Consider the following 27,418-nt stretch of genomic DNA (forward strand, 5'->3'; position numbering starts at 1 on the left):
TTATGATGCCCAGCACTAAAGATGGGCCAACAAAACTTTAGCATAAACCTTACCCACAGCACCGGAAGTGAGAAGCCTATAATTCTGCAGGTGCTTTTTGTCGCCCTTCTTGACGATGGGTAAAATTATTACCTCATGCCAGGATATTGGAACACTCCCAGGCCTGGCGACGAAATCGAACACCCGAGTCAGCAGTGGGGCCCAAATACTCAGCTCATCCTTAAGCAGGTCGATAGGAATTTTATCGGGACCTGCCGCTTTCCAACATCCCAAACAAAGTATGGCCTCCTCCACCTCTGATTGTGATTGGCGGTTAATCCTCACTTGGGTATTCAATACTGCCACCCTGTAGTACTTCATCAGCATCACGTGACCCATGTTTTTGTATAAAAATTCTGAAACCATTTTAGGTGGTGTGACAGCATACGGGCCCCAGAGAATTCCGGTCTATTCCTCCTATGAGCTTCCAAAAACATCTGGCCACCCCTAGCACGGCATTACAGTAATTCATCCCATGTATTGTTGGCATATTCTGCTTTTTTTTATGAAAAGTACTGCCTTATTTGGCCCTCAAATTTCTCTGATGTAATTTTATCAATCCTTATATGTGGAGGATACAGTCTCGGACACCATTACAATTGTTAATGATGTTACGAGTCTGTCCACTATCCCTGATCCTATTAGGGTGCGTGTCTTGGATCGACCCTTCTTGGATATTCCTATTGTTTCGTCAAGGGAAATTCCTTTATTAAATTACTTTAATCTGATTTGTCTGCTTCGCATCTAGATGGAATTGTGAATGTTAGCATGTCCACATCATCGGCATAGGCTGTCCAATGCACTCCAAGAGTCAGTTTTCGGTGATACAAGACCACTTGGCCCAATGCATTCCCTGCATCTGACAAACAGATTAAATAATGTTGGCGCTAGTATACAACCTTGGCGGAGCCCATTATGCCTCGATAGACTAACCAACATCCTGCCATCTGAATTAAGTCATACCATCATCTGTGAATTTCTAGCACAGACACAGCAGGACTGAAAATACTGAATGATGTCCTTATGCCAGGTAGGCCACCAAAAGTTCTCTTTCACCTTAGCTAGGGTTTTGGCGATCCCAGGATGCCCTTCGATCAGTGAATCGTGATAGTTTGAAATAATATGTTGTAATTCCTTCTTGGGTACATATAGGCGATGCCTAAAAAAGGGTAGATGGTCCTTGATGGTATATTGTTCTCCTTGAGTTTGCCATGCGAGGTAGGCATCAGGATTAATTGTCTGTTGGATTTCTTTTCGTAGTTCTGCTTGTGTTAAGGCTGTCGTGATACCCCAGAGTTTGTCTTCAGGTGTAATAGGTACTGGGTCTGGAGTTGAATATACGATTTCATCTATGCCCATGCGAGATAAGGCATCCGCCTTTCCGTTTCTGACTCCTGGTCGAATTACATAATCCTATTCGGCGAAGAAAAGGGCCAACCGTAATTGCCGCGAGGACTAGGCCTTGACTGTTTTGAGATATTGCAGGTTTTGGTGGTCTGTGATGACTGTAATGGTGTGTCTGGCTCCCAGAAGGTAGTGCCTCCAGGCTTTAAAGGCTGATTTGAAAGCCAGGAGTTCCTTGTCCGTGATGGCATAATTGATCTCTGGTGGTGTGAACTTTTTCGACCAGAAGGCCACAGGATGTAGCTGGCTGGTTTCCGGGTCTCTCTGAAAGGACAGCCCCCATTGCGAGACTGGACGCATCAGTTTCAACGACATAAGGGAGGTCTCGACGAGGATGTCGCAGGATTGGAGCAGAGGTAAACCTTAGTTTAAGTTCCTGAAAGGCTTCTTCTGCTTCTTTGTTCCAAGCAAACTTTTTATTATTTTTTTGTAATAGTACTGTGATTGGTTGCACAACCTGAGAGAAGTCTGGGATGAACCGGCAGTAGAAGTTCGCAAAGCCCAGCATGCTTTCAGAGACGTCGGTGAAGGCCATTTCAGAATGGCATCTACCTTGTGCACGTCCATTCTGATGCCTCCTGGAGTAGGGATAAAACCAAGAAATTCTACTTGGGTGACGGGAAAAGGGCATTTTTCAAGCTTTGCAAACAAGCGAAATTGATGGAGCTTGGTGAGGACTGAGCGAACGTGCCTGACATGATCTTGTTCCGAGGCTGAGTATACTAAGATGTCGTCTGTGTACACTAAGGCGCACACATCAATTAACTCCCTTAAGACGTCATTCATGAAATATTGGAATGCCACAGGATCGTTGCATAACCCGATGGGCATGACTTGCTATTCAAACAAGCCGTACTTAGTACGAAAGGCGGTTTTCCATTCATCTCCTTTTCTGACTCGGACCAGGTGGTACGCTCCTCGAAGGTCCAATTTGGTATAAATCTGGCATCTTTAACTTGGTCTAGCATCTCAGGGATAAGTGGCAAGGGGTAGCGGTTCTTCACGGTGATCTGGTTCAATGTGCAGTAGTCAATACAGGTTCTCAAGTCTCCTTCATTTTTTGGTACGAAGAACAAAGGACTGGCTGCGGGGGACTTCGAAGGACGGATAAATCCGTTTGCAAGGTACTGGTCTAAATAGGATTTCAAATGAAGGTTTTCTGGTTCTGTGAGCGTAGATCCTGCCGCAAGGGATTTGTGCACCAGGAACACTGTCGATCTGACAGTCATAGGGCCTGTGCGGCGGCAATGTATTGGCTTGGTCCTGTCGGAAAACATCCTGGAAATCATGGTATTCACTTGGCAATAGTTGCTCCTCCGGCAGTTATGGGGATACAGACGTTGGGTTTCTCCTGTTGGTAATAGCAGGCAGGGGTGCAATCACCGGGGAAGGTTAATTTTCATGTCCGCCAGTCTATCAAAGGGTTTTGAGCAACCAACCATGGCATCCCTAATATTAACCTGAACTGTGGTGCCTTGATGAGATCGAATAAAATAGACTCCCGATGTCCGTCCTGGCACAGCAAGGTTACCCTGGCTGTGCACTGGGTTACTGGTCCGGAAGCGATTTCTGTCCACGGTTACCTTGGTCATAGTTGGCTTAGAACACAAAGGAAGCCCCCATCTCTGCTGCTAGTTCTTGACAATATAATTTCCAACTGCTCCGCTATCTATGTATGCTTAGATGGCATGCATTCTTGATGACTGGTGGTGATTAATTAAGATCACTGGTATTGCAAAGTGCGAGGTTGGCAACTTTCTTCTCACTCGACAAATTGACCTCTACATTTGTCGAGCTTGGTAGTTTTCAGATTCCTTGGCTTCATCCTTCTCTCTGGCCCGACTGTTCTTCTTTGGGGGGGGGGGGGGTGGTTTACTGGACAGTCCTTCAGGAAATGTCCTGGTTTCCCACTACAAACAAAGCTGTTGTTGTCGTCTTTTGTCCCGCTCGTTTTGTTGATGGTGGCCGTATCCCTCCAATCTGCATGTGTTCTACAGCATTTTCAGGTACACGGGGTGTTTTTTCCCTTGGTCGAACACACACGGTCCGAGGGTCCGTCTTAGACCGGTCTATCTTTCGGTCCTGCAACCGGTGATCTAGCTGCACGACCAGATTTATGTATTCTGCTGAGACTCTGGGTGGATCAACCACCTGGGCTAAGACGTCCTTTAATTCGCCTCGTAAGCCTCGATGGCATAACGTGGTTCTTTTGTTTTCTGGCCACCTAGCTTCGGCAACCAGTCTGTTGAAGGTAGCAATGTAAGTTAACAAGTCCTGATTCCTGTCATGATCTCTGCTTCCAAAAGGTCAGGGTTTTCCCAACTCCCTTGGAAGCAGATCCATAACCCAGGTTCCGAGTGCCAACCAGTTCCAATTGGGACCTTTTGGACCCAGTCCTGGCGCCAGTGGCACCAGGCTCATAAATATGCCCAGTCCCAGCGCTGGAAGCGCCGGGCTCATAATGCTTGGGTGGACTTACCTTCAGCAGACCATGCTGCTTACTTGCCTGCCAGTTGAGCCTCTGATCCTCTTCTGTTTGGAACTACTTTTCCTGTTGGGTGGGGCTGGAGCCACTCCCTAGATTCAGAACACTGGAACTCTTCTGGACGGCAGGAACTCTTTTCTTACCAGGAACTCTTTTCTTACTTAGGCGTGGCTGTGGAAGGAGACACCTAAGCACTACAGGAGGCTATTTAAACCACACCCAGTGGATGAATCTTGCTTTGCGTTATTCTGCAACCTCTGCAGCAGAACGCTCATCGTGTCTTCTGCATCCGGTCCTGGGCCTAAGGAAAAAGGCTTACCATCCTGAATCCAGTCTTCAGCAACACCTATAAAGACAAGAAAGAACAGGTTAGCATTCCGGCATCTGAAAGGCAAAGGCTTACCTACTCTTCGCACGCTCCGGAGGCCTTCGGCGCTGCATCCCACATCTGAAAGACAAAACAAGGTGCGTTTAAAGACATTGGGGAACTTTAATACTCACGTGCCATTACTCCTTTCCACATCTAATCCAGTGGGTATTCCGGCACCCTGCAGCCGCTCCGAACTCGTACCTGCAAAATAAAAAGACAGAGCGCATAGTGAAGCAGGCAACAAGCGCTTACTTACGTGCTTCCAGGCGCTTCTATTCATCACACGGGCTCCATCTTCAACTCACTTCAGCCCGTCATCCGCCATCGCCGGAACCCTGCAAAACAAGAGACATCATTACTAAAGACTTTAAAGACATTTGAATGACTCGAAACTTACCGTTCGTGCAGTAAACGACGGACAGCAGTCCTCTGAAGTCAAGAGGCCTGCGCTACCTATCCAGTGAAGAAACTGGTTGCAGCACCCTGCCCCGAGGCAGATGGAGAGTTCGGCATTCACTTACCTAAGGTGAGAGCGTTAACCTTTGGGGGTCTACAGGAGAGGAGAAGAGGAAAGAGATAGGGACACCCCAATAACCCCAGTTCATTAACCCCATATTTTCTATCTGCAGACATCTTACTCTACACGTCAGGCATACAGTGCAGAGGTCCAGCCCAAAGAGCCAACCGGGTGCTACACATCACCTTTGAAGATACGGTAGTCGCCCAGTCAAGACCGGCGCCTCTGCGAGAATCAGGTGAGCGTTACAGAACGCAAAGCCTACCGCAAAACTCTCGCCCAGGCGCTATGGAAACCTCGGATACTGACCCCCTAGCCCGGTTACTTGGGGAACTAAGGGCAGAAGTGCATGCAGCTCGTCAGGAAACGAATGCTCTAAGAAGGGAACTAATTGGGGCGTGGCCAGCACGCATGCCGTGAGGACAGACTTCCACGGAGCTCCGTCCGTGATCCTGAGTTAAACAAACTGCTTTCGCTTAACCCATGTCCGTAACGCTATATAAATACTAAAATCCCGCAGGGGAACCGATTGCCCGCACTCGACAGCAAGCTCAGGTGGAATCGGTGAGCATACGCCGGAGAACGGGAAGCCTGACGCGGAGCCCCCTGCGCCTTCAAGATGGCGGCGCCCACTGCGGAGTGTCACTGACCCGGACTCGCCCGCCCAGGCAATCCGGCGGACCGCAGCGGCTGAGGGAGCCAAGACGGAGGAGCTTGCTGCCTGCGCCACCTGGCATTGAGGTCCCCCGCAGCCGCGGAGGACAGAGATCGAAGGAGCGGGTGCGTGGGCGCGACCTGGAAGAAGGATCTCCCATCGAAGACCCAGGATCGTGGGTCTCGGAATCGAGCCCGAGCCGCCGACCCACCCGCAAGAAGGTGAGACCGGGCGGACCTCCGACTGGGCGAAGGCGCGGGGAGCGCAACCGCAGGCGGAGGGCCCTTGAACTACGCCGAAAGCGGGACTGGGCCCCCCTCTAGCGTCCGATCTTGCCTTGATTCCCCAGCGGCTCAAGGGTGAACTGAACGCCCGTCCCTGAGGCCCTGAATTAACTCCTGCGAGGGGGCCTGGTCTAGCCCAGTAGGGCCCCTGCCGCCCCTGATCCAGAAATAAGCAAACCACCCCCAAAAAATCTCCCATTGAAGACTCAGGATCGAGGGACTCGGAATCGAACCCGGGCCGCCGACCCACCCGCAAGAAGGTGAGACCGGGCGGGCCTCCGACTGGGCGGGAATCCATTCACAGCACTAAAGCCCAGAGAAGTAGGGTGAACATTATAGGGACCGGAGTCCCCAAGCTGCCCTGTTCATAGGAGGGAGACAACATCTCCCCGCCGCAGACGACCCAGGAATCGGAACTCACCCGAATACAGACTGTGGTCTCAGACAGATCTGCACCACTGCGTCTGCAAGCCCGAGGACTTCCAAAACCCACGTCCACAAGCTCCTGTAAACTGGTCTCGGAAACGCGACCTCGAGACAGCGGAAGAGCCGGGGTTGCGTCCCTACGAAAACCAGCAAACAGAGGCCGGAGCCCGACCTGCACTCCGCACAAGACTGCATTTACAGCCTCCAGGGCAAGAGATGTCTCCCCTCAAGGCCAAACCGAAACTAGTCACGATGGACTCCTTCACAACAATCAGATCTCAAAGACAATCAACACAACAAGATCAAGAGTCCCCCGAAAATCCGCCTCAACAGGAAGAGGACCTTAAACACACGCAGGTCCTCCAAGCAATAGCTGCCCTTCGCACATCACTCGAGGGACAACTGGAAGAGGTGAAGTCAGATATACAACTCATGCGCCAGGATGCCCGCAACCTAACGGAACGAGTCACGGTGGCTGAGACCACCCTGCATGAAAATGTTGAAGTCACCCGAGATCTAAAGAAGACGGTTAGAGAGTTGGAACAAAAGGTGACAAGATTGGAGGCCCGCTCTGAGGATGCTGAAGGTCGTGCGCGCCGTAACAACATCCGTATACTGGGGGTTCCCGAGGATCTAGAAGGCCCAGACCCGACAACCTTCATTGAGACGCTCCTGCAACAAGAGATAGGAGCGGGAAACCTCTCCCAGGGGTTCTCTGTTGAAAGGGCCCACAGGTCTCTCCAGAGGCGTCCCCCGCCCGGATCCCATCCCCGGCCAATCATAGCTAAGATCTTAAACTTCAGAGATCGCAAAACCATACTTCGGTTCTCCAGAGAGGGCGGAGAGATAAAAAGAAAAGACTCAACAATAGTTATATACCCCGACTACACCCCGGCAGTGCAACAGGCTAGGAACTCCTACATTCCAATAAAAGCTCGGCTGAGAAAGCTCAACTTGAAATACATGCTGCTATATCCGTCACGTCTCAAGATTTTATATAACGGAAAAGCGACGTTCCTGGAGACCCCGGCCGCCGCCAACCTGTGGCTCGAGCATAATAACCTTGCGGACGACAAGGAAAAATCACTGCACCCAGATCAAAGATGACCGTTCACCCCCCGGCGGAAGCAGGCAAAGGATAGTCCCCCCCCCAAAAATGAAAGTACAGGCAATAAAACGAACGGAAAACGAACTGCAGACAATTGTATCAACACGATAGTCCCGCTGTAAGTACGCAACATCGGACGAGAGCTCGGAAAAACACACGAGCGGCAGACAAGCAACCCACCCCACCAAGAAAGGTGTAAGCACTTTGCTCACACACAACCTGATCCGGAAGGCCAGGAGTGGCCTGGAAGGCTCAGGAACCCCTGAGCGCTGCAAGTTAAAAGCAACTGCTAGGGACAGTTTGAAAAGTTTTGTTTAGTTTTTCCCCATTTAACATGATGGGAGTTCCACAAGTTCAAAAATCTCCAACCAGCGAAAAGATTGAAGCCGGGATAGGGAGCCAGGCGGAGAGGCGGCTGGGACATGGCGAAAAAATGATAAAAGGAGGTCGGCAGGGGCCAGACAACCGTAAGTGTAACTCAACTGCCCTGACATGACGTCTAATGCAACCATAAAGATATTGACCTGGAATGTGAGGGGCCTGGGCTCTTACCTACGCCGAAATAGAATCAAATCCTATTTGACCAGAAAGAAAGTGCAGATAGCGTTACTGCAAGAGACACACTGTACGACGGAATCCCTGACGAGGTTGAGAGAACACTGGGGAGGTCAAGGGGTTGGAACTTCGTACTCCAAATATGCAAGAGGAGTATATACCTGGATTCACCCACAACTCCCTTTCCAATTAATTAAGTCGGAAGCAGACCCAGAGGGAAGGTTCGTAATACTATGGGGCAGACTAGAACAAATGGAGATTTGCATAGTGAACTCTTACCTCCCTAATACCAACATCCCAACCCACCTAAACTCCATGTACGCCAGGATTGCACCATACAGGCATAGAATCCTTTTCTGGGGGGGAGACTTCAACTGTGTCCACAATGCGAAACTTGACAGGTCCCTCCCGCACCCAAAGGGGCCCTCAGCGGCTACAACTGCCCTCTCCCTATTAACGCATAGGTTGCACCTAGCAGACACCTGGAGAGAGTGCCATCCTAGCGCCCGGGGTTACTCATATTTCTCCTCCCCACACGGTCTCCATACGCGACTAGACTATGTCTTCATAAGCAATGAACATTTGTCTCAAATAGTAGAGGCCCAATACCTGGGCAGAACCATTTCCGACCACTCGCCACTCCTGGTGGATTGGAATCACACGGGCCCTAAGCCTCCCATTCCAATGTGGAGAATGCCGATAGACGCCCTTGATGACCTAGTATTCAGGGAAGATCTACACGAATTTATAGAGAGCTTCATTGAAAGAAACACCGGAAGCGTGGACCAATTAAGCACGGTGTGGGACGCCCTAAAAGTAGTGACAAGGGGAGAAACCATAGCAAGGGCAGGGGGCATTAGGAAACAACTTAAGGGTGAGCTTAGTCATTGGGAGCAGCAGATTGAACAACTGGAAAGTGCCCCGGTGGCCACAGAGCGAAGAGAGGCCAACCTCAAAGAACTTAGAAATGACACTGCTTTAGCATGGGATAGGCTCGCCAAATTTGACTATGCCACCAAAACCGACAGGATACATACCGAGGCAGATAAACCTGGTAGAATGTTAGCTTGGCTCTGCAAGAAAGAGCACCCCAGGCACACAATCACGGGGGTACAGACCGACGACGGAGGGATAGCACAGACACAGCAAGCCATAAACGAAACCTTTAAAGGCTTTTATGAACACCTTTACTCTCATAACGATCAGGTTCCCTTAGAACAAATCATGGATACGCTGGAAGAGATAGGACTCCCCAGGATACCCCCGGAACACTCTGAGGCCCTAGATGCAGACATTACACCTGAGGATATCTCTGAGGCAATTAGATCACTAGCCAACCGTAAGACTCCTGGGAGCGACGGCCTGCCCACTGAGTTCTACAAGGCGTACGAGTCCACCCTAACGCCCCTCCTACATGAGGTCTTTCGGGAAGCACATGAAATAGGGATTCTACCCGACAGCATGAGGGAGACCCTCCTGATCCCGATCATTAAGCCTGATAAGCCCCCTGATAGATGCGACTCTTACCGTCCGATAGCAATCCTTAACTGCGACGTGAAAATCCTGACCACAGTGTTAGCAAGCAGATTAGCCAGAATCATAGGGGACGTGGTACATGAAGATCAGTGCGGCTTTATACCAGCCCGAAATACTACCATGAATTTGCGCAGAGTCCAACACGTTATTGCCCAAACCGAAGATTGCACAGAACAGTACGCCCTGTTGTCCCTTGACGCCATCAAGGCGTTTGACTCGATTTTTTGGGAATGGCTAATACCAGTTTTGGAAGGGTTTGGCTTCGGCCCGGGGTTCATTAGGTGGATCAAGATATTATACACAAAGCCTAGAGCCAGGGTAAAAACCGGGAAATACATATCGGAGGTCTGGAACATATGCAGGGGAACCAGACAGGGTTGTCCTCTCTCCCCTATGCTTTATGTGCTGGGACTAGAACCCATCGCTATCTACTTCCGAAAACAATTTTTCGATGCTGGAATCCGACTGGGCAACTCGGACCACATTATTTCCCTCTATGCGGATGATGTCTTATTATTTGTCAGGGACCCATACAACAATGTGCCCACGATGTTAGACGTCCTAGACAACTTTGCGAAGTTTTCTGGTATAAAATTCAGCCGGGCAAAATCCTGTCTTTTCCCCCTGGCAGATCTTAAGAGAAAGGTGACTTCGCAACTACCCCTGATGGGAATAAAATGGGAGCACACCTCGTTCAAATACTTAGGGATACACATAATGCACTCCCCGGAACAAATGCATGAACATAACACTAAGGCTGCTCTTCCTGCCTTAAGGAAATCTATGGCCTTCTGGGCGAAACTCCCCCTATCCATGATGGGCAGGGCCTCCATAATTAAAATGATCGTCCTCCCCAGATTCTTGTATGGGTTCCAAAACGTACACTTCTATATCAAAGCCCCCTTTTTTCGCCTAATGGAAAGGATGCTGAGAGACTTCCTGTGGGGGAAGGGAAGACGTAAAATAGCACTTACTACTTTGTCATTACCGTACACCCAGGGGGGAATCCAACTCCCGAACTTTGAAAAATACTATCTAGCAGCACAGCTTGGCTTTATCACCAAGTGGCTGGCTGACGATGCCACATCGGAAACGCCATTCCTGCAGCCACTGATCTCCCCGTTGTATATGAAAGAACTTCCCTGGGCCCCCACCCACCTGATAGCAAAAGCACCCATGTTGGTCACCCTTGGCCGCAGAGTCTGGAGTAGGACTGAATCTCTTGCCCATGCCAAACATCAATACTCCCCGAACATACCGCTGATCTCGGACCTATGCAAATCCCCCGAGGACTTACAGCACCTCAGACACTGGGAACAAAAAGGGATATACACATGGGGGGACCTGTACACAGAGGGGGAGTTCAAAGAATTCAAAACTCTCCAAGAAGAAAATGATATCCACACAGGCCAGTTTCTGTGGTGCCAAAAGTTAAGATTCACGGCAAGAACCAACTGGCCGACATGGCCAGAGGAACCAAATTCAAACCCCCTGATCACACTACTATACGAATTGGGTGAGGGAGGTAGACCGGTGTCTCAGATCTATAGCCACCTAAGCGACACCCCCAATCCACGCAGCGCTGGCCTAAAATCCAGCTGGGAAGCAGACATAGGCCGAGAATTAACAGATGGCGAATGGGAGAGGGCCCTGACATATCCTAAAACAGTGTCCAGGAACCATAGATTTAGACAAATACAACTGAACCTCTTGCACCGGACATACTTAACCCCATCCAGACTGGCCAAACTTCACAAGTCTCAAAATTCCAAATGCACATGGTGCGAAATGGACAATGCAGATCTGCTTCACGCATTCTGGCAATGTGCCAAGACACAGTCTCTGTGGTTCTTCATACAACAAACTAGTGAGAAACTGGGGCTGACCAGATACGAATGGTCTCCGGCGGTATGCCTACTGGGCACACATCCCAGACCAGCAAAGCTAAAGCACCTCGCCAAATTAATGGATATCATGTGCATCCTGGCTAAGAGGACAATCGCGATGTCCTGGAAGAAACCATCGGGGCCTCAACAGAAAATCTGGCACAAAGAACTGAAACGCTGGGTGCTAGCAGAAACAAAAGCCTGGGAGGAAAGTGTGGCCAGATCCGCAGAAGCCTCGAGCATGACCTTGGATGCCTGGAAAGGACTCACAGACCCCTTGTTCTACCCCTCTGATGATAAGCCCCCATGAGCCGGCAAGAACCCACTATAAGAACATCCATAGACTAAACTGGAGCCCCGGAAGCAGTCCACTCATGACTGCTCGTAGCCCCGACCGGAAGATCCCACCTCCCCCGAAGGGATTAGCCCCCTTTACACCCCCATTTGGCACCGGCTTCTCAGGAAACGAAATTGGAGATAGTTAAAGTTCTAATGTCAAGTTGTTATTATTTTTGTTTTGAGATGCAATGCAATTCATCCTCTAATGGCAGCTGAGGTAACTGCCCTGTGGTTGTACTACATAACAAATGCCAATAAACAAATTTTAAAATAAAACTAAGAAGGGAACTAATTATTTCCAAGGAGAGAACAGACAATCTTGCTAGACAAGTGCTACAGTCACAAGCCGGACAGACCCTGTTACCCGCATCAGGGGCAAATCTTCCTTCAACATCCTCTATGAATCCAGTGCAGATCAACCTACCTGGGAATGTACCTCTGGCTCCGCCCGAACGATTTTCTGGTGACCCAAAGAGGTTTGCAGTATTTATCAATCAGTGCCGGTTGCACTTCTTATGCCGGCCAGCAGCCTTTCCAACTGATCAAGCAAAAATAGCTTTTGTACTTTCGTACCTTGGTGGCAATGCGGCAGACTGGTCGATCCCTCTAGTTAATCAAGATGATCCGGTTCTCCATGATTTTCAAGCCTTTCAGCTTAGTATGGAAAAACTGTTCGCAAGACATTCACAGGGGCAGGCCTTGGACAATGAGCTTCTTTCGTTGCGACAGGGTAATCAAGACCTTTTGGCTTATATTGCATCTTTCAATAGACTAATAGTGGAAACTCAATGGCCTGAGGACAAAAGGATTACGCTGTTTTATAGAGGTCTACGTGGAGAGCTCAAAGACGTTTTAGCCCAAGTAGTGAATCCCCCACAAGACTGTTCGGATTATATAGACTTGGTCGTTCAAATAGATCACAGGCTGCAGAACAGGAAGGCCGATCGTTCCAAGTTTGATGCTCGAGTATTTTCCAAACCGCCAACTCCTTCCAAAGGAGTAGACTCCGGGGAACCCATGCAAATAGGGGGTCTGAAAGGTCCTCTAACACAAAGGGAGCGGGAAAGGAGGAAACAGTTGCAATTATGCCTATATTGCGGAAACTCAGGGCACTTTCTTCGAGACTGTCCGGTGAAACCTGCCAAGAAGGCAGTAGGAGCTGCAGTTACCAAAGTTACAAACTCTGAGCAGGGAAACGACCTCGCCCGACAAGAATAGAGGTCCTCTTGCCGAGCGTGAAAACCAGTTCCGTGACCTCGCATTTCGTGATACCTATGGTCCTCATTAGCCCTGATAATCCGGATCGATTACATGCAATTGAAGCTTACGTCGACAGCGGTGCCATCGGCAATTATGTGGATCATGAAATGGTTTTGAGGATGAATCTACCTCTTTGTCCCAAGGCTGTAAAGGACGTCATTACTACGGTGGATGGTACGGAGATAGCCTCCGGGCCAGTAACGCATACCACTCAAGAGGTGACGCTAGTAAGTCAAGATGGACACCATGAGAAGATCGTGTTCGATGTGATCAAGGCCCCTCAGTTTCAGATTATTCTAGGAATACCTTGGTTAGAGAAACACAATCCTCTGATCGATTGGCGAGCAAGAACGGTCCAGTTTCCAGAATGTGTCTCTACTTGTCACCCTCCACCTGGTGTTGCACTGGCCGCAATTTCTTCAGAGACTCCCCAGTTACCTCCCGAATACCAAGATGTTTTCCGGAAGGATCAGGCTAACTCTCTACCTCCTCATAGGTCTTATGACTGCCAGATAGACCTGATACCTGGATCTACTCCTCCTTGTAGTAGAATTTATGCCCTCACCGAGCCTGAGAACCTTCACCTTCGACAATACCTGGATCAATACCTGGCAAAAGGGTTTATTCGTCCTTCCAAGTCCCCTGCTTCTTCAGCTTTGTTCTTCGTTCCAAAAAAGGAAGGAGACCTTAGAACTTGTATCGATTATCGCTCCCTGAACCAGATCACCGTTAAGAATAGATATCCGTTAACTTTGATCCCTGAACTCCTGGACCAAGTCAGAAAAGCATGCATATATACAAAGCTGGATCTTAGAGGAGCTTACCACTTGGTACGAGTAAAAGAGGGCGATGAATGGAAGACGGCCTTCCGCACCAAGTATGGGCTATTTGAATATCAGGTCATGCCCTTCGGACTTTGCAATGCCCCGGCCGCCTTTCAATATTTTATGAACGATGTCCTCAGAGAGCTCATAGATGTATGTGTTGTTGTTTACATTGATGACATCCTCGTTTATTCTTCATCGGAATCTGAACATCGGAAACACGTGAAAATGGTCCTCGAAAGATTGCGTCAACACAAACTTTTCGCGAAGTTGGAAAAATGTGTTTTCAACGTGACTGAAGTTGAATTCTTGGGATTCATATTATCACCTGGTGGAATGCGTATGGATTCAAAGAAGGTCGATGCAGTTATCAAATGGCCATCACCATCCTCCGTAAAAGGTGTGCAAAGCATGTTAGGCTTCGCTAACTTTTACCGCAGGTTTATCCCCGAATTCTCTCGAATAGTCCAGCCCATCACTGCCTTGTTAAAGAAAAACAAACGTTTTGAATGGTCTACCGAGGCGGAACAAGCTTTCCAGGATTTGAAGACTAAATTTATCTCTGCACCAATCTTAAAACACCCTCGCCCCGAACTCCCCTACATCGTGGAAACTGATGCTTCAAGCCTTGCCATGGGGGCAGTTCTATCACAAAAGGACCCGGTAACCAATCAGTTGCATCCCGTGGCATTTTGGTCCCGCAAATTCTCGCCTCCTGAAATCAATTACACGATTACTGACAAGGAACTTCTGGCTATCAAGTCTGCCTTTAAGGCTTGGCGGCATTATCTGCTGGGGGCCCGACACACCGTTACTGTGATTACGGATCACCGAAACCTGCAATATTTGAAGACCGCAAAAGCCCAATCCTCTAGACAACTCCGTTGGGCATTATTCTTTGCTGAGTTTGACTTCATAATTACCTATCGACCTGGTACAAAGAACGGTAAAGCCGATGCCCTTTCTCGGATGGGAGTGGAAGAACACTTGGTCAACCCTAAACCTGTACCAATCATTCCCGAACAAAGAATTCTGGGTGTAATCGCCACAGAATCCATAGAGGAAGTTAAGGATAAAGCCAGGCAACTTGTAACTCCAGCAGACATACAGAATTGGCATCTGCAGGGAAAGGACTTTGCAGTAAAGGACAACTTATTGTATTTCCAAGAGCGATTATACCTACCCAGCACAGATTTACAGAAAAAAGTAATCTCTTGTTATCACGACTCTTTAATGGAAGGTCATCCCGGTATAGCCAAGACCTCAGAAAAGATCAAGCGCTACTTCTGGTGGCCGTCTTGGAAAAAAGATATCAGAGACTTTATAATGTCCTGTGGAGTATGCGCCCAAAACAAGAGTCAAAAGGAAAGACCAGCAGGCCTCTTACGCCCTATTGACATCCCACCTCGCCCTTGGCATACGCTTTCTATGGACTTCATCACCGATCTACCTCCATGCTCCGGATACAATACGATTCTAGTAATCGTGGACTTATTCTCCAAGATGGCGCATTTCATTCCGCTCAAAGGCTTGCCAACAGCAGCAACTCTGGCCCGAGAATTTCTCAAACATCGTCCGACTGCGCGGTTTTCCTTCGGTTCTAATTTCGGATCGAGGTAGTCCATTTATTTCTCATTTTTGGCGAAGTTGCTGTCGGTCGGCTCAAATTGATGTGAGACTATCGACCAGTCACCACCCTCAGACCGACGGACAAACCGAGAGGACCAATCAAACTCTGCAACAGTATTTACGCTGCATGCTGCAACAAACTGAAAAAACTTGGAAAGATATCCTTTGGATAGCCGAGTATGCCTACAATAACTCTGTCCATTCGGGAACTGGGAAAACCCCGTTTTTTCTTTTGTACGGCAGTCACCCTCGAACCTCGGAGTTGGATCCCCTCCAAGATCTTGAAACACCAGCAGTAGACTACCTGCATTCTACAATCACCCAAGCCTTTAAGGAAGCTGTTTCTCACCTTCAAAGGGCTAAAGAACAATACAAGAAAGGAGCAGATCAACATCGGAAGGAAGCCCCTCACTATCAAGTAGGGGATCAAGTCTGGTTATCCACCAAATATCTATCTCTAAAAGGGCCACGCACATTCAACCCAAGATACCTTGGTCCCTATTCCATCACTACCATAGTAAACCCAGTAGCGGTCAAGTTGGACTTGCCCCCGCACATGAAGATACATCCGGTCTTCCACATCTCTCTATTAAAACCCGTGCAACCTCAAACCCGACTAACCAAATCTCCAAAACCTATCCTAGTGGATGGAGGACTCGAGTTTGAAGTCAAAAGCATTCTGGACTCCAAGATCTCCAAATCTAAACTATTCTACCTAATTGACTGGAAAGGCTACGGCCCCCAAGAGATATCCTGGGAACCTGCTGAATATGTCCTCGCCTAATCAAAAGATTTCACCGAACATTTCTTGACAAGCCAAAACCCCCGGAGAAGCCCGGTTTGGGAGGGGCCTTGAGGGGGGGTACTGTCATGATCTCTGCTTCCAAAAGGTCAGGGTTTTCCCAACTCCCTTGGAAGCAGATCCATAACCCAGGTTCCGAGTGCCAACCAGTCCCAATTGGGACCTTTTGGACCCAGTCCTGGCGCCAGTGGCACCAGGCTCATAAATATGCCCAGTCCCAGCGCTGGAAGCGCCGGGCTCATAATGCTTGGGTGGACTTACCTTCAGCAGACCATGCTGCTTACTTGCCTGCCAGTTGAGCCTCTGATCCTCTTCTGTTTGGAACTACTTTTCCTGTTGGGTGGGGCTGGAGCCACTCCCTAGATTCAGAACACTGGAACTCTTCTGGAAGGCAGGAACTCTTTGCTTACCAGGAACTCTTTTCTTACTTAGGCGTGGCTGTGGAAGGAGACACCTAAGCACTACAGGAGGCTATTTAAACCACACCCAGTGGATGAATCTTGCTTTGCGTTATTCTGCAACCTCTGCAGCAGAACGCTCATCGTGTCTTCTGCATCCGGTCCTGGGCCTAAGGAAAAAGGCTTACCATTCTGAATCCAGTCTTCAGCAACACCTATAAAGACAAGAAAGAACAGGTTAGCATTCCGGCATCTGAAAGGCAAAGGCTTACCATCCTGAATCCAGTCTTCAGCAACACCTATAAAGACAAGAAAGAACAGGTTAGCATTCCGGCATCTGAAAGGCAAAGGCTTACCTACTCTTCGCACGCTCCGGAGGCCTTCGGCGCTGCATCCCGCATCTGAAAGACAAAACAAGGTGCGTTTAAAGACATTGGGGAACTTTAATACTCACGTGCCATTACTCCTTTCCACATCTAATCCAGTGGGTATTCCGGCACCCTGCAGCCGCTCCGAACTCGTACCTGCAAAATAAAAAGACAGTTAGAGCGCATCGTGAAGCAGGCAACAAGTGCTTACTTACGTGCTTCCAGGCGCTTCTATTCATCACACGGGCTCCATCTTCAACTCACTTCAGCCCGTCATCCGCCATCGCCGGAACCCTGCAAAACAAGAGACATCATTACTAAAGACTTTAAAGACATTAGAATTACTCGAAACTTACCGTTCGTGCAGTAAACGACGGACAGCAGTCCTCTGAAGTCAAGAGGCCTGCGCTACCTATCCAGTGAAGAAACTGGTTACAGCACCCTGCCCCGAAGCAGATGGAGAGCTCGGCATTCACTTACCTAAGGTGAGAGCGTTAACCTTTGGGGGTGTACAGGAGAGGAGAAGAGGAAAGAGATGGGGACACCCCAATAACCCCAGTTCATTAACCCCATATTTTCTATCTGCAGACATCTTACTCTACACGTCAGGCATACAGTGCAGAGGTCCAGCCCAAAGAGCCAACCGGGTGCTACACATCACCTTTGAAGATACGGTAGTCGCCCAGTCAAGACCGGCGCCTCTGCGAGAATCAGGTGAGCGTTACAATTCCCCTGTCGGAGGGACAAGTTAATTGTCTACTGCTTGTTCCTGGGTATGGCGAGCAAAACGTTTTTCCATTTCTCTCTGGAACCCCCCCCCCCCCCCCCCCCCCCCCCAAAGTCATGTAATAGAGGATTGTCATGGGTTACCAACGGCACCGACCAATCTGCTGCACTACCACTCGGGTATGATAAAACAAAAGCTACCCGAGCTTGGTCGTTTGGAAATGCTCCAGGCCTACAAAGAAAATGAGGCGGCACTGATTGATGAATGCCACATACTTCCGTGGGTCGCCTGAGAACCTTTCTGGTGGTGCCAGGGGCACTGTTCCAGGTAACGTGATCTGTACCGGAGTGGGTGGTATGGCAGGGTTTTGCATTGTTGGATTGCTTCCAGGTAGAGGCGCCTGTCCTGCCTGTGATTGCAAGTATTGCCTGCTAATCTCTTCAGTGCATACTTTGGTCACTATTGGGTCTCTCCGGAGGGCATTAGTCTCTTGTCGGGCAGAATGAACCTCAGCACGAAGCTCTCCTAGTAATTGGGCCAATTGGTCCGTTTCTGATGTCTCCATGGCCCCCAGGTGGATTTGTTATGGTATTCGCATTCTGTTACGCTCACCTGGTATCCACAGGGACGCGCCACAGCCGAGTTGCTCGCTGGCATGCTTCTCAGCTTTGCCCTGATGTGGTCTGCGAGGAAGGTGCTGCCTGAAAATACAGGAGGACTGTGTTCAATACTGACCGACTGGGGTAAGTATCCTCCCTCCACCCTCTGTATGCTTTCAGTCCCTCTAGCGCCCTCTCCTCACCTTGTGGTAGAATTAGGCATGCTCTCCATCCTGCCTTCATTGCGGGGGCACGTTGTCTTTCATGGGCGAGTGCGGTTCAGTTACTTCACTGACGCCGACCCGTTTGATATTGTTCAGGTGGGTCTTATTGCTGTTCTTTAGTTTGGTTGTTATCCTGCATGCCTTTTCTTTGTTTAAAATGTCTTTTTTTCTCCCTTAGGTAGGCGGAGCTTCAGCGCAGCGAACTGGCTTTGTTGAGCCCCGCTGGTAAATGATGGCGCATTAAGAGCGCTATGATGTGGTAAGTAAGCGCTATGGGCAGCGCTGCGAAGTCTTGCCTTTGCTAACCTGTGTTTTCCTTCCTTGTAGGTCGCGGTGTTCTTCAGCGCGAGTGGAATGTCCGGGTTGTGCCAGCCAAGAAGCAACCAGCCAGGTAAGCCTTTTGAGCAGTTCGTAATTTATAAATGTCTCTACTGCTTTCTTTAATGTTGCCTCTATCTTCCTCTTTCAGGTCGTTCTGTCCGGGAGGCGTGCAGATTCGAGAAAGCTGTTCTCAGTAGCTGCGAGTGTTTAAAGATGAAGACTCTAGGTAAGATGCTGCTGCTGCTAATGATGTTCCTTTTTGTATCCTTGCAGGTTCTGCTTCTCCGAGGTTCGAGGGAATAGCTGGACACTGTGAGCATCACGTTGCAAGCTGCAAAGTAACGCGAAGCGTGTTGTCTTGCTCGGGTGTAGTTTAAATAGCCCCAACAAAATAGTCCAGGTAAAGTAGTCCCTAGGCTACCACACCGAAAACACTAGACCGCATAGCTTGGTTCTTAGGAACCAAGCTATGTGGGTGCCTCCATGTTGGCTGACAATACAATAAAGTAGCTCCCAAGCACATTGTTTTTCATGGTGTATGAGCCTGGCGCCATAGGCACCAGGACTGGCCCCATGAGGGCTTTTGAAGAGGATGTCAGGCTCTAGAGGCCCGAGTCCTGACTCCACCTGGCCAATGGGTTTGCCAGAGGGGGTTTTGGGCGAGGGTCGTGACAGTATCCTCCTTTCTTGATATTCTCAACCTGCGACAGTGACTCTATGGCGGTGGGAGGGCAGAGCGCTATCTGCAATTGCCTTAGTTGGTCCACCCTCCTCAAATCCCTCCTCCTTCCCCCTTATTTGGCCCAGGCATCATACTCTTGCCAATATATTGGGATTGAACAGCGGGGCATTTGGGCAAAGGGTCATTTTTGTGCAGACTGGTGGAGTATAAAGCGCAATAGACAATCCCTCTGGGAACGCTGGATTTAACAGGGAGATCTGTATTCAATTAAATGCCCCCAAGGCATCCGACCTCTCTCACAAAGGAGGATGTCCTCCTGTATTCTAGACCTGCAGCCCCTAACATGGTGCAGCCAGTGAATAGTTTTGTTTACCAGAGTAGGCTGATTTTCAAAACATCCTGCACATAGTGTTAATATCAGTTGGTTGCCCGCAATGGTGGGTCCGAGGACAGTTCCAGGGTCTAAAACAACTCTGCCCTATCGGGGGTTTCCTAAAAACAGTAATTGGGAATATCCGACATTGGCAGTAAAACCCCACCATCAAATCCCTTATGACATAACTGCGGCTGTACCTGGTTGACATACCAGGTCCACTAGACAATTGTTCAAAACCATCTCCCGCCCCCTCCAACACTACCCTGGATATAGCAGAATGTGCAGGACAAGTCTTGCAAGTCGCCTTGGCCCCCAAAAAGGGGAGCTGTGAGGCGTTTACTGGCTAAAACGGCCCTGCCCAAATCTGTAATGGCTGCATAAACCCTAGGCATCCCAATTTCTGAGGCCCTTATCCAGCTTAACAACTTGTCAGACATACCTCCTTAGGTTCATGCGTAATGGGCTGACCCCCCTGGATCTAAATGGGTTGTTTGGTTGATATCAACAGGTACTAACAAATGCAATAGTGATATCTCTCCAATATCTTGGAGCGGGCGTGAAAAATAGTCGCTTGCATCTGGGCAGGTTTTAGACCCCTTTATATTGGCACTTGCAGTCTCAGCCTCCGCCTTTCCCTCGCCCTATTCTGAGACTGGACCCTTGCTTTCCATATTGCACAATATCACTATTTTAGCAGTCCTTTTGCGTGGTTCATCAGCGTTCTTTATTGTCTATTGGTGATGTCGGACTTCAGGCAAACTCACAGGTAGTGTCTCCTCCACTCCACTACCAACAGCTCTACAGCTGCGCTTACCAAAAGAGCATTATTCTTTCTTTTTTTTTTAGCTTTGAATGGAACATGGACTACAGACAGTCTTTTTATACATCTGAAATGAATGAGTTCTCATTCCTTTTTAAAGGGAATGTAGATCTAGATGAGTGTTTTAGGACTAGCGCGCTCATTTGCTATATCTAAACAGTAGATTATCAATTTACAAAATCTGGCAATCAAATGTATGCTCACTGGGTTCTGCACTTTGAAATGTACATGGTCTGTATCATGTTTTTTATTTTCGGTTTTCATGCTACTTCGGATCCATTTTGCATGTCGCTTTTGGACCCTTATTGAACTGTAATTAATACAGCAAGCTGCCAGAGCGGGAGGAGTATGTTGCAGAATGGGTATTTCATTGTTGTGATGTTCTAGAAACTAGTTCAGATAGGGGATGGTAGTTGGCACAACTGGAATGGGTGCTGAATCCATAGGACAAGCCTCTTAGAAATTGCCCAACGAAATGGTGGCTGATGCCTGGTTCATCGATCTGGCTCCGACCTTGACGTTCTTGCTCTCACTGAGGCATGGTTCACTGTCAGCGATGTCGCTGCTTTTGACACACTCCTCCCTGAGGGCTACAAGATCCTCTAAGCCCAGGCGGTCTGAAGGCGGAGTGGCCTTTACCACCCCGAATGGGTTCCGACTACTATCATTCCTACTTGGAACTACTCTTCTTTGAATGCCTCGTCTGCAGGCTTGGTGTCTCTCCAACCCTCTCATTGACTCTCGCCACCATCCACAGGACCCTTGGTCCGGTCTCCCTCTTACTCTGAGTGGTCTGACCTCTCCTCCTCTGAGATTTCAATAGTCTCCTTGACTCTCTCCTGTTTCGACTTCTGGACTCTTCAACAGCCCCTGTGACTTTCTTTCCCTCACCATTCATCGCTCTGGTCCGACGCCCTCAGTCGGACATGGATGCTCTCATCTCAGCAGACATCTGCATCTCCAACCCCCTCACTACACCTCTCATGTCCCCTCACCTGGATCTCTTGGGTCCCCCAGCTAGGCCTCTGCCTGCAATGCCAATCTTCTTCTGTCATTCAACCGATGAAGCGAATGTCTTGCTTCTTTCATTCGCCCTCCCACTAACTTCCACACTGACTATGCCCTTGCTAATCTTCACCTCTCTATCGCCAACACCCTGGACATCCTTGTCCCTGTTGGGAGGATGAAGCCTGAAATGCAAGTGCAGAGTTGCTGAGCGGAAGTGGCGTGCATCGGGCGCATCCTCTGATGGACTGGCCTGCCATCTGCTCCAAAGCCAATACAGACTTAATCTGCTCTAAGAAGAAGGCCCTTATCCAAGCCTGCATCTCTGGTGCCACTAACATGAGCCAACTGTTTAAAATCTGCAAGGAACTCTCCAATCCTTCCGCAGTCTCACTTCTCCCCTACCATCCTTTGGCCGCCCACTTCTTGCAACCCACTCCCCTGCCCCCGCCGCACCCTTCCCTTTCTTCCTACTCTCCTCTTTCATGCCTGTAGCGCTGGATGAGTGCCCATAGGGCAGGATGGGGTCTCTAGACGTCCTCTCTATGAAGTCTCTTTCAAACAGGTGCTCCCCTGCACCTTCAGAACTATCGGACACCATTGCCTCCCTTGCACCTGTCTTGGCTGATTTCTGTTATCACTCTGTTGCCACTGGCTCCTTCCCTCTACCCCTCAAGCACTCCCTTGTGCATCCACTCCTCAAAAAAACCCCTGCCGAACAGTATCGGGTAATATTATCCACAACCATAATATTGCTATATATATATATATATATATATATATATATATATGTAAGGCCATAGGCGATATTATTAGTGGGGATAATTTATGGGGTTATTGGGACCAGGGGTTGCGGGGGTGTCCCTCTCCTTTAAAATAAATTATGGGGGTTGCAGGGGTGTCCCCTCGTGGGTTCTATGGCTTAATATCGCAAAAAAGATGGCAATATTTTTGTATGGCGATATTTCTGCAGGGATATTTAACGCATGGAACCCTGCTGAACCCTCCTGCCCGGCTAACTATTCCCTTATCTCCATGACCCCCTTACTGGGCAAACTCCTGGAGAAAGTGATCCAACACACAATCTGTTGGTGGTCTCTACAACCACAAGTCTGGCTTCAGAGCAGCGAGAGGCACAGAAACTGCTCTCCTGAATACCCGTGAAGACGCAACCCTCAGTCTGTTATCCTTATTGATCTTCGCCACGGTCAGTAATGCCACCCTGACAAATCTGCTCCATGATACCCTTTGCATCACAGGCCTGGCACTGGACTTGTTTACTTCATTCCTCTCCAACTGACCTTCCCAGGTTCAACTGGGCCCTTTTCTTTCCTCTATCGTACTCTCCACCTGCGGCGTACCTCAAGGCTCTGTCCTCTCGCTGAGGCGCTTCAATATCTACCTTGCCCACCTGATCTCCTTCGTCTTTCCTCCCTTCCAGTGTTATGCAGACAACGCGCAGCTCTCCTTCAAGCTTCCTGGTGCATGGTGTGCTGCCAATTATCTCTGCCTTAATGCCAGTAAGACTGAGATCCCTCTCATTGGAACTCCAGCTCCCTCCTTCCCTCTGGCTGCCCTCTCTGGATCCCCTCCCCTTAGTGATGCAAAAAACCTTGGTGTCCTCTTTGACTCACCTCTCTCCTTCTCTACTCACATCGTGGATCTTGCCAAGAAGGCCCACTATCGGCTGCATCTCCTCTGGGGCATCCTCACCTTCCCCCAGAAACTGAATCCAGAGCTCTGGTCCTCTCTAGGCTGGACTACTGCAACAGCCTCTTTCTCAATCTTCATTTATCCTACCTTTGCGCCCTTCAACTAATCCAGAATAGGTTTATCCTTGGCTTCAAGCCCAGGGACCGCATCGCTCCAGCCCTAAAATCTCTGCTGGCTCCTGGTTGCTGCTAGAAGCAAATTCAAGACACTCTGCATCACCCACAAGGCTTTCTGGGGCCTTGGACCCAGCTACATCCAACTCTATTGCAAAATACCTCCCTGCCAGAGCCCTTCGGTCTTCTAGCTCCAACTCCCTACAGATCAGATGCTTCTCTTAGCAGAGGGTATGGAGTAGATCTATCTCCCCTGCAGGTGCCTCCCTCCAGAATGGTCTCCATGCCCCCTCGGGCGTGGGCTGGATCTCCTTAAGTTCTGCAAGCTCAAAGACCCTCCCTTTTCTCTACTTCCTTTCCTCTCTCCCTCCCCTGCTGCGGCAGTGGCTGGCTGCCTGGCTCCCTCAGAGTTACACAGGGCACCACAGCCCTCTTCGCACTTAGCATGTGGACCCTGCACCCCATGCAGTCCCTGGCACCTGACCTCCCCTTAGCACTTACCTAGCCCCTGTTGCCCTCTTCTCCCCCCCCCACGTACACACCCACGTAATTTTCAACTTCAATCTCTTCTTTACCCTGCACCTCACTTCCCAGCCTAGCACCTCCAGATTTTGCCCCCATCTGGCACTCCGCCCCCCTCCACCTGCCGCACTTCTTTGTTACTGCACTTGCACAATCCGAATGTCACAAGGCCTAGTAGGACCATTGTTTTCTTTTCCCTTGCCCCCCTCCATTTTTAGTGGGTTTTATTTTTTTTGTGGCACCTTGAAACACTGTTTTATATGTGCTTTTAAAATATCCAATAACATTAATACATCATGAGGTGGCGGAAGTGTTGCATAGCTGAACCTTTCACTCTAGTTTAACCATCCTTCTGGCCAACCCTAATCAACAGGAAGGTCTTCTAGCGAGATACAGCTGCCCGTATAAGGAAAAAAGTCTTTTGTTTTGTCAGTGAGCCTGGTTATTGGTTTATTCACTCTTGGCAATTGAAAGTGGTCTCTGGGCATTACAGGAAATCCACTGTTCAACCATTACAGATCCCTCCTGCTTGGACATTAATCTGTGGATTCCCAAATTCGGAGGGAACTGCAATGATGATATTTTTCAGCTATTGTTAAATGGAACACACAAACCTCTACCGCTCCTAGGAATGCGGTCTTTGGGGTCTGCAAGCCCAATCTTTAGCCCTCTTCCCAATTCTCAGTGAAATAGGGTACATAATGAGTCGCTATGCTACTAGTTGCCACCTGTGTTCCCGACAGGCTGACCTCCCTTTCTTCTTGGGGACAGTTGCCTACTCTCGTCAGTACCACAGAAAGTGCACTGGTCAAGGGCAGGGTAGTTTGATGTTAATGTGTAAAATATATTTATGGGTTTAAGGGTTTTGGAAAACTGACTCCCTCGCTCTAACTTTCTTCACCCATGTAATTGTCACAGAGGAGGCGGATGAGCTGGAGCACCTGGTAACGGCGAAGCGGGAGTCTGTACAGTATGACCATCCCAATCACACAGTCACTGTGACAACTGTCAGCGACTTGGATCTGTCTGGGGTGGGCCTACTTGGCCTGGATAGCTGGGCGGTATGTACCAATAATGATTTCTGTTTATTGTCCCACTATGGAGTGCTGGGAATGATCTACCTTTGTTCTCTGATGTCTGGCTCGCCTGTCGTAGCACTTCTGAGCAACACTCAACACTACCTTGGAACTGCACTTAGTCCCCTTCTCCTCTGTTGTGGAGGTAAACTGGGCAAGCCTCTATTCTGGCTACATGGTAGCTGCCACCCCTCATCTGTTTGTAGCTTTTCCTTCTGGCTACGCTCAAGTGTTAATATTTGCCAGAAAAGAGCAGTTGGACAAAGCAAGCTTCTTTTTCTTCTTATATGGTATTGTTCCTGCTCCTTTCCCATTGCTACTGTCTAGTCTGCTGTTGACTTTTCCTCTTCTGTTTCATTTGCTTTCCTGTTACTTTCCTTTCATGGGTTGGTGTATAGACGATGCATATCTGTGTCTAGATCATGTCTGCCCATAATCATCACACCCCAAACCAAGAGTCAACCGAGTACTTGTGCTCTCTTCTGCCTGCAACACCCACTGGCCCAGGTGAGCATACTGGGATCAACCTGGCACCTTCACCACATGACCTGTTTCTCTTTATGGATTCAGGTGGGAGAAAATGACGAAGAGGAAGAGGGCGGTCAGAAGAGAGACGAAATACCTGCAGCTAAACCACTTCCCAAAAAGTCAGGAGACCCACTCCTGTCCAAAAAGTGAGTTTTATGGGCATGACTGCTGACATTGGTGTTGTGTTCTCAGATTGAAGTGGGCTCTTCAGGTAAACGAGAGAGCTGGTAATGCTGGAACTCTGAGGGAGTGCAGCTTAAAGGCACTCGGCCGATACATGGCCTAATGGTTGAGCAAAGGATTCTGAAAATGGTCCATCTCCAGAATCTCTGGATTTGGCATGGTGATGGAGGGTAGACATATTTTTTTTGGCATAGGTTAGACTTTTTTTTTTGGCAGAGGCACTGCATCATTTGCTTGCCTTAACAGGAGTTGAGGAGTGGGGACCAGGAACTAGCTAGGCTTACCTCGCAGAAGTGTTAATGAGGGTTTGAGCATTGGAACCTTTTTGGGTATGAAGGCAGATGGGTCATAGAGCCGCAAGGGACATGGGGCTTGGCCTTGGGGCAGAGCATAATGTGCAGGCCCTTTTTGCCATTGTAAGGGCAGAATGGGGCTAGATTTAGCGCCTGGAGTACATGGGCAAATGATATTCTTTTTTAGCCCACTCTTTGATGCCTCGTTTGCAAATTAGTTATTTGGATGATAATCCTATTTGCTCAACTACTTATTTTGTTCCCCATAGGATCTGCTCCCTGACTGCCTCCCTACATGCCCGCAGCCATACCAAGACCAAGGGTAAGCGGCCTGGTAGGCAACAGGACACAACTGCCAAGAAACCGAAAGTGGGTCGGACCAGCAAAGCTCAGCGCCGCCGACTTACTGGCAAACCGGAGCGGAACAGAGAATGAAGGCATGGGAACAGGACAATGAGCCTCCCTCTTGCAAAAGTTGGCTTTCCCAAGCAGTGCAGGCTGGCACTATGGCAGCCACGTTAAAGGTCCATTGTGGAAGATGGAAGTTGACAGTTTGATGGAAGCGACACTCCTCATGAGTAGAATATAGGCTGCCGAACTTGTTGGCAGATCTTGTTTTGCCTGCTGGCGGCCTACAGTTGATGTTGCTTTTAAAAATACATGCTGTTAAATAAGTTTGATCTCCTCTTCCATTCCCTTAAATGCTCAGAGCTAACCTTGCAGAACTCAGTTCCACCGTTGACCTGTTTTGATAAAAACGGATTTATTTATTAGCAAGTCTTCAGCTCCTACTCGAAGACCCTACTATGACTCTGAACAAGTTAAAGGTCTATGCAATCTGTAGGTCTCTTGATCCCAGCAGGAGTGCAGGTATCCTACCATCCCGAAATTGCTAAAATCAGCCGATGTCGAAAAGCAGTCTTGTTTTGGAAGATCCCTGAGATCTGTCAATTAGAAGAAACCACAGGCATGGTTATTTGGGCCAGTTGAGGCTCCTGTCGCTGGGGCCATCAACCCCCCTGCTTTAGATGGGTTCTGCTCCTTGCAGCTATTCAGTTATACAAACAAGAACAGGTTATTTTTTTTAAATAAAGTGTTTTTTCCTATGGTGTGTTCTGGTCTGTTTGTTAAAACCGGGTTATTACCCTTTTGCGGGCTACCGGTTTACAGGTCGAGTAAACATTAGACTGGCGTTGATAGTCTTTTATACCTGGCCTTTAGTAAGTTGTTACTTAAGGCTCTGGGTTTTTGTTTTAAGGGGATTATCCTGTTAGTGGATGTAGTTTTGACATACAAGCATGTCGATTGGGTATACAGCAATGGAAGGGGCCACAAACAGCAAGTCACAGTG

At 48.9% G+C, this 27,418-nt stretch overlaps 1 protein-coding gene across 1 annotated transcript in view; it reads left to right on the forward strand.

The window, feature by feature from the left end:
* The window catches only part of NOL12 (nucleolar protein 12), a 62,066-nt gene extending 34,893 nt beyond the window's left edge, over positions 1–27,173 (forward strand). Inside the window, exons 4-6 of the mRNA XM_069653052.1 lie at positions 24,906–25,048; positions 25,634–25,737; positions 26,337–27,173. Coding sequence (XP_069509153.1) covers positions 24,906–25,048; positions 25,634–25,737; positions 26,337–26,502 — 413 coding nt within the window. The 3' untranslated portion in view covers positions 26,503–27,173. The remainder of the gene's footprint in view (positions 1–24,905; positions 25,049–25,633; positions 25,738–26,336) is intronic.
* Positions 27,174–27,418: the final 245 nt, after the last annotated feature.

The sequence above is a fragment of the Ambystoma mexicanum genome, chromosome 3q (genome assembly GCF_040938575.1).
Source record: "Ambystoma mexicanum isolate Mex_15411 chromosome 3q, UKY_AmexF1_1, whole genome shotgun sequence".
Lineage (NCBI taxonomy): Eukaryota > Metazoa > Chordata > Amphibia > Caudata > Ambystomatidae > Ambystoma > Ambystoma mexicanum.